The 6,574-nt window shown below is 54.1% G+C and overlaps 1 protein-coding gene across 1 annotated transcript; it reads right to left on the reverse strand.

The window, feature by feature from the left end:
- Positions 1-295: 295 nt before the first annotated feature.
- On the reverse strand, positions 296-6,185 carry LOC137908256 (arylsulfatase B-like). The gene is made up of 8 exons (XM_068752634.1): positions 5,940-6,185; positions 5,535-5,721; positions 5,258-5,445; positions 4,663-4,870; positions 3,762-4,005; positions 2,648-2,718; positions 911-1,015; positions 296-799 (listed from the first exon to the last, which is right to left on the reverse strand). The coding sequence occupies exons 1-8, from the start codon at positions 6,183-6,185 to the stop codon at positions 540-542; spliced, it is 1,509 nt and encodes a 502-aa protein (XP_068608735.1). The 3' UTR covers positions 296-539.
- Between the last annotated feature and the right edge of the window lie 389 nt (positions 6,186-6,574).

The raw sequence follows: 6,574 nt of genomic DNA on the forward strand, positions 1-6,574 counted from the left end.
CCCCCACCCCCAGCAGAACAATCAACCCACACGGCAGGTCAAAGGTCACGGCCCACATCAGGACAGAGGGAGCTTTCCTCTGCCAACAAGAGGTCAATCACCAAAAGGTCAAAGGTCAAACAGGGCATGTGCATTAAGGGCATTCGCCCCCCCCATATGAATTCCAAATATGTTAATTGTCCCTCTGGAGCCGTCTGACTGCTTTAGTGTGCGACTTTAATTGATCACATTCTCTACAGCAGCCACAAACACAACTTCTTACTTTATTACTTTACTTTATTATGTATTAAGTGTGCCCCCCGCCCCCATAAAAAAAATTACAAAAGTGCAACATGAATAGAATGCCCAAAAGTACGAACATATTTATGCAACGAAAGCAAGCTGTAAACACGAACCCCTGAGGAAGGTAATGATCTCGGGCTGAACGGAGCATTTTTAATCACATTTATAAAACTTCATTTCTCTCTCTATATATATAATAAAACCAAGAGGAGCCCCCCCACCGCTGTGACGCGCGTAAACGTAGTTGTCGCTGACGGCTAAGCCCAGGGCCCCCAGGCCCCGCTGGGGCCCGGGTCGCACCTTGGGTCAGTAGCGGGGTACCGAATGGGCACGGCGTGCTTCTGGTAACTGAGGAGCCTTTTGAGGAGGAAGTCCACCCTATCGGGGAGCTCCTCGGACAGATCGCTCCTCTCCTCCGGATCTTTCTTTATGTTGAACAGCATCACGGGCTTCAGAGGCGGCGGCTCGGAGGACCCGGAGTCGTTGTGGCCGGGCCGAGGGAACCAAAGCTCGCAACCTGGCGGAAGTCAGAAGAAGGTCCTTTTTAGCTCGTGCAGCAGGATCAGCCCCCCCCCCCCCCCTCCTCTCAGACTGAACACGCCGTAACGGCTGACGGGAAGATACTGACCTGGGTAGCCGGTTAGCAGCTTGAAGTCGCCGACTCGAATCGCTGCATGAACGGATGTATTGAAGCCGAAGCCGTCCCAGGAGCTTCTCCAGGCGGCACGCGTGCCTGCAGAGATCAAAGGGCAGCGCTGATGGTCAGCTTTGATATAGTTTATTACGATGACATCATCAGATGAGCGGCGGGCACAGAAAGCCCGCTAACCCCACAGGAGAAAGGAGAACGGTCTGGGCGTCTCCGTGGTAGCCGACGCCGTACCCCCCCCCCGGTTCCCATTGGTGCTCATTTCATAGCCGATTCGACCACAGCAACAAGACCGGAGAATTGAAACATGTGTGATCTCAGCAATTTTGCAACCGCTTTGGCATTTCCGTCGCCGGAGAACAAATGAGCGTCTTAATGTCCCCCACAGCTCGACGACGATTCGCATGAGGAGACTCGCAGCCGTTGGTTCCGTCAAGGAGGTAGCCGGGATGAAAACTCAATGCCCCATTTCACTCCTTCAACGGGACAAGTTGCTGCTCATCTGGATTCACAGCAGGAAAATCCACAAGAAAAAGGAGGGGAGGAAGAGTGGGAGGACGGGAGGAAGAGTGGGAGGACGGGAGGAAGAGTGGGAGGAGGGGAGGAAGAGTGGGAGGAGGGGAGGAAGAGTGGGGGGACGGGAGGAAGAGTGGGGGGAGGCCCACAGCGAGTAAAGGAGCACGAATGTCGCCGTGATTTAAGGCTCGGGTTAAATCCCGCTTCTCACGGACTCGTGTGAGACTGAGCTAAAGCGGGAAGGAGAGATACTGAAAAGCTACCGAAAGCACGGGGGGGGGGGGGGGGCACGGCAAGCAGGGTCTCAGAGGAAAGAGGAGTCTGAGCCTGGAATGTGGCGGCGGCTGATTAACGTGAACGTTTGCAGAGCGAGGAGAACGAAGGCGAGACGCTTCTTGGGTTCTCCTCGGAACCCTTCATCACTGGACTGAAAGCAGATTTTACATTCCCAACAGCTGCGTTGCTGCGGCGTTGGGCTTCGCCACTAAATCCATCCACGATGTTCACATCAAGAAGTGCAGCACGTCAAACGAGGACCAGAAGGCGCCGCTAAGCGAGCGCCAGTGAAAAGCAAGGCGGACGTGGCGTCAGGAACGTGACGCTTCCTCTTCGCTCTGCTGCTTTCATACAGGCGAACGGAGGAGAATGGAAAGATCGCGCAGAGCAGCTGCAGTCAGTGTGGAAGGGAGGCGGACCGACGCCAGGCGGACCAACGCCAGGCGGACCAACGCCAGGCGGACCAACGCCAGAGCGGTCTGACCTTCGAGCCGACTTAGCGCCACGCCGTGCCCCGGCGGCGGACGGAAGACCGCATCTATTCTCGTGGCGCCCCTTTATGGAACATCTGCAAATCATTTCAGCACAGAAACCTTCACCTTGACTGTTTCCTGGGGGCGGGGTTAGTTACGGTGCGTCTGACAAGCCGCTACGAGACCCGGTTCCTGGAAAGCGTTTTGGCGGTAAGGAACCCCCCCCCCCATCGGGAAGGCCCAGCAAGCCCAACCTCAAGCTCCTGAGGGACGTTAATACTGAAGCTGTTATTTTCGTACAACGGAGACTCGCGGGGTAAATTCTCCAGATCCGGGATCTCCGCAGATCGCGTCCGGACGGGAGCGTGCGTGTCCCAACAAAGGAGACCCTGCTGCCGAGGTTCTGGTCTTAGTTCCTGCTCCGTCTGGGGACGATGAAACAGGAACTTACACGGAGGGGACTCGGAGAAGAGCGGGTCGATGTTGTGCAGCAGCTCCAGTCTGGGCGAGAGAATCCCTTCGCTGTGAGATAAAAAGATAAAAAGCATCGTTACTCTGAAACGTAGGGATTCACACCAGCACACACACACACACACACACACACGCACACGCACACACACACAGCTGGCTGGTTCAACAGGCAGTCCAACGCTGTGACCGCACGCCACACCACAGCGAACACGCACCGACCACAGCGCCTGGTAACTAAAATAGCTCTCTCTCTCGCTCTCTCTCCCTCTCTCGCCCTCATTCGGGTCTCGCCTTCGCCGGCCTTTTCCGACACGGCAGCCAATTAGAACTGGGAAGAACCCGTAAAAGAAGCGAAAGCAAACAGCAGTTGTTGTTGTTGTTGTTGTTGTTGTCGTGTTGCTCACACGGCAACGGCACCAGCCGGCGGTCGGCTGACGTGCGCCGGCCCGGCGAGGCGAGCGAGTAGTAGTTTGTGGTCCAGGCTGAGCCGAGATTTTCTGCTCGGGTTCTGCTGTAGCCCTCAATTTTGCCTTCTTCACTGCGTCCGCTTTTAGGACACAAAACGTAGTTTGCCAGTCAAACAGGATCCGGAGATATTGTGTGTGATGAGCTGAACGGGCGACGCGGCCTGTGGATCCGTGAAAACGTCTCCAAACGCTGCACTGACTTCAATATAAGACGCAAAAAAAGGGACAGAACAGGATCCGATGCTAAGCTAACTAGCTTATCCAGTCTGTGGATCCGTGAAAACGTCTCCAAACGCTGCACTGACTTCAATATAAGACGCAAAAAAAAGGGACAGAACAGGATCCGATGCTAAGCTAACTAGCTTATCCAGTCTGTGGGATTGCAAACGAGGAAACGGGGAAACGGATGCAAGGATGATGGAATTTCCTTCTCTTTGAGCTCCCGTTGCTACGGTAACAAGGGGGCTTATTGAACAGGCAAAGCTCCGACAAGAAGAAGGATCCCTGGATGAGGAGAGCTGGAGCGAACACCTGGGGAAAAGAACGGAAAGCGAGCGAGGAGAGGCCCGGCTGTCGGGACTAAAGCCCCCCCCCCCCGGCAGCGAGCGGGACAGCAGCTCAGCTCACCTGATCGTGTCCCACACGTCGAATCCGTCCAGAGGCTTCGTGCCGTTGACGCCCCCTCCCGCCACGCTAACCAAAGTTGGGAGCCAATCAGAGATGTGGATGAGCTCCTCGCAGACGGTCCCGCGTTTCTTCAGTAGCGGGCTGGCGACGAACCCGACTCCCCGGACCCCCCCCTCCCACAGGGTGTTCTTTCTGCCCCGCAGCGGGTAGTTGCTGCCACCAGCCTTCGTCTGACCGCCGTTATCTGGAGGGACAGAAGGTTACGGCGAAGACGAAAACGTGAGAAAGATTTCACCCTCGGGGTTGTCTTCCAGGTTTTTTTACACGCTCGCTTCGCTAATCCGGAATAAAGCAGTTTGTCGGGCTGCAAGTCGTCAAGAACGTCGATCTGAGCCGGCGGAGCGACATTTTTAACCAGAGTCACATCACGATGCTCAATCCTTCGTTTCCAGGCACAGAAACAAATCCTGCACAATATCCAATAAACAGGAAGTTTGTTCCTGTGCAGCACGCCGAGACGATGCGGCGCCCTCGCCTCGGTCAGACGGCGCACGCGATCCAAGCCGGATGGATCCTGGTCAACGACACGGAGACTTAAACCACGTTAAAGCGTTACCTCACCCTAAAATATCCCATTCGCAGACACTGCTCTCTAGTGGACATCCCACGTTCCCGGTGCTCCCAGCTCGAGACCGGTGGAACCCGGAAAAATGACGAAAACGTGTTTCCTCAGACCGGGCCGCCGTCTTCCATTGCTCTGTGGTCCGGTTCTGATGCGGACGTGAGCGGCGGAGCGCAGGCGCAACATGATTCCAATTAGTTTGCCTGAGATGCGGATCCAAGAATGTTTTAGCACGTTTCTTAGCATTAGCTTAGCTCTATGGACGCTTTGCAGACGTACCTGTTGAGAACACCAAGATGGTGTCGTTCCAAAGTCCCTGCTGCACCAAAGCCAGAGTGACGTTCCCCACGGCCTCGTCCATGGCCGCCACCATGCCGGCGTACGTCTTCCGACCCGGGTCTGTGATGTTAGCGTAGGGGGCTAGGTAGCGCTCTGGTACCTCCAGAGGGGCATGGACCGATTGCAAGGCCACGTAAAGGAAGAGCGGCTGAAAGACGAGCACGACGATGAGTGGAGACTCACGTCTGTGACTCACTGCCAAAATACAACGTATTTATATAAAGGAGCATTCTGCTGAAGATCCGACTCCAGACACGCAAACGTAGAGAAGATTATAGCAGAATAACCCCAAACACATGCGTACAGTACAAGCTCGTGTGTATATGAAGTATATCTCACTTTAACTAGCGAGGGGGGGGGGGGGGGGCGTTTGGCCCCGGGCGCAGTGACACGCCGACTGATGAACGACAGTGAGGTTTAGATTCCGTTTGCTTCCTGTTTTAGTTTGAGTTCGTTCTAGGATTGGCCGTTACACACCGTGTGTGTGTGTGTGTGTGCGTGTGTGTGTGTGAGTGTGTGTGTGTGCGTGTGGCACCTGGGCTGACTTGTGGTTTTTAATGACGCTGACGGCCTTGTGGGAGAACAGCTCCGTGGAATAGACGCCGCTGTAGTTGGCGGCGGCCTCCTCTCCGTCCCGCAGGTCCAGCGCACAGGTCCATCCCTGTCCAGGTACGTCATTGCAGCGCTGATGGGTGTAATAATCCTCGCTCCCTGTCAGGTAACCTGGAGCAGCGCGGGGAGCAGATGACAGGAACTCACCCACATATATATATAAATGTTCCATCCTATAAAGCAATCTGAAAGAAACGTACCAAAGTAGGAGTCGAAGCCGCGGCGCGTGGGCAGGCACTCCGTCTTGTACATGCCCAGGTGCCACTTCCCCACCATGTGCGTGGCGTATCCGGCCTCCTTCAGCAGCTGAGGCAGCAGCTTCTCATCCAGAGGCACGCAGCTGGGCTGACAGGGCCAGATGATGTAGTGCTGCAGACCCGTTCGGATCTGAGGCCGGATCAAAGAGGAAATGACCTTTCATTGAACTGAACGGTGATAAATCGTGTCCTATTAAGTGTACAGCTGTGACTGAAGTGTGCGTAAAGTTATTATTTTCATATATTTATATAATTTTAGTTTCTCATTTGGTAGTAATATTAGTAATAATACATAATTATTATATAGTGGAGCAGAAAGTACCTTACGTCACCGGATGCGGATCTCACCTGATACCTCCCGGTCATGAGCTGGCTCCTGGACGGGGTGCAGATGGGCTGAATATAGTAGTTCTCCAGGCGGACCCCCCCGGCGGACAGCCGGTCCAGGTTCGGGGTCTTGATCTCTGATCCGTGGTAGCCGACGTCGTACCAGCCGAAGTCGTCCGCCAAGATGAAGACGATGTGCGGCTGTCGAGCCGCCAGAAGTCCCGAGCAGCTGGAGAGCAGAGCAGCAGCGATCAGCCAGGCGGCCATGACGCTTCCTCGTTTATTCCACAAACTGTCACAAAATTAAAAAATGAGATTTAAAAAGTCCTTCCGGTTGAGGTCAGACTTCAAAGTACAGTCCCTGCCTCCACTGAAGCTTCGCCCGCGGTCTCAGTTTTACTTCCGTGTTTGAAACCGAGCGCGAGACGGTCATGTGACTGGAAAAGCCACCAATCACGTGAATGCAGGTCTTCCGGTTAGACAGCTCTGAACACGTTTATGTCAGAATTTAACCTTTCCCATACCCCTTGCTTGTAACCTTTGTTGTATTTTCCTGTATATTTTATTTTTATGTGTATTCTTGTTTGTTTTTGTGTTTATTTATTTTCCTTCTCATCCTTTCCTTTCTTGTGCACATTTCATTTGGATATGGATTA

Source organism: Brachionichthys hirsutus, chromosome 19 (genome assembly GCF_040956055.1).
Source record: "Brachionichthys hirsutus isolate HB-005 chromosome 19, CSIRO-AGI_Bhir_v1, whole genome shotgun sequence".
Lineage (NCBI taxonomy): Eukaryota > Metazoa > Chordata > Actinopteri > Lophiiformes > Brachionichthyidae > Brachionichthys > Brachionichthys hirsutus.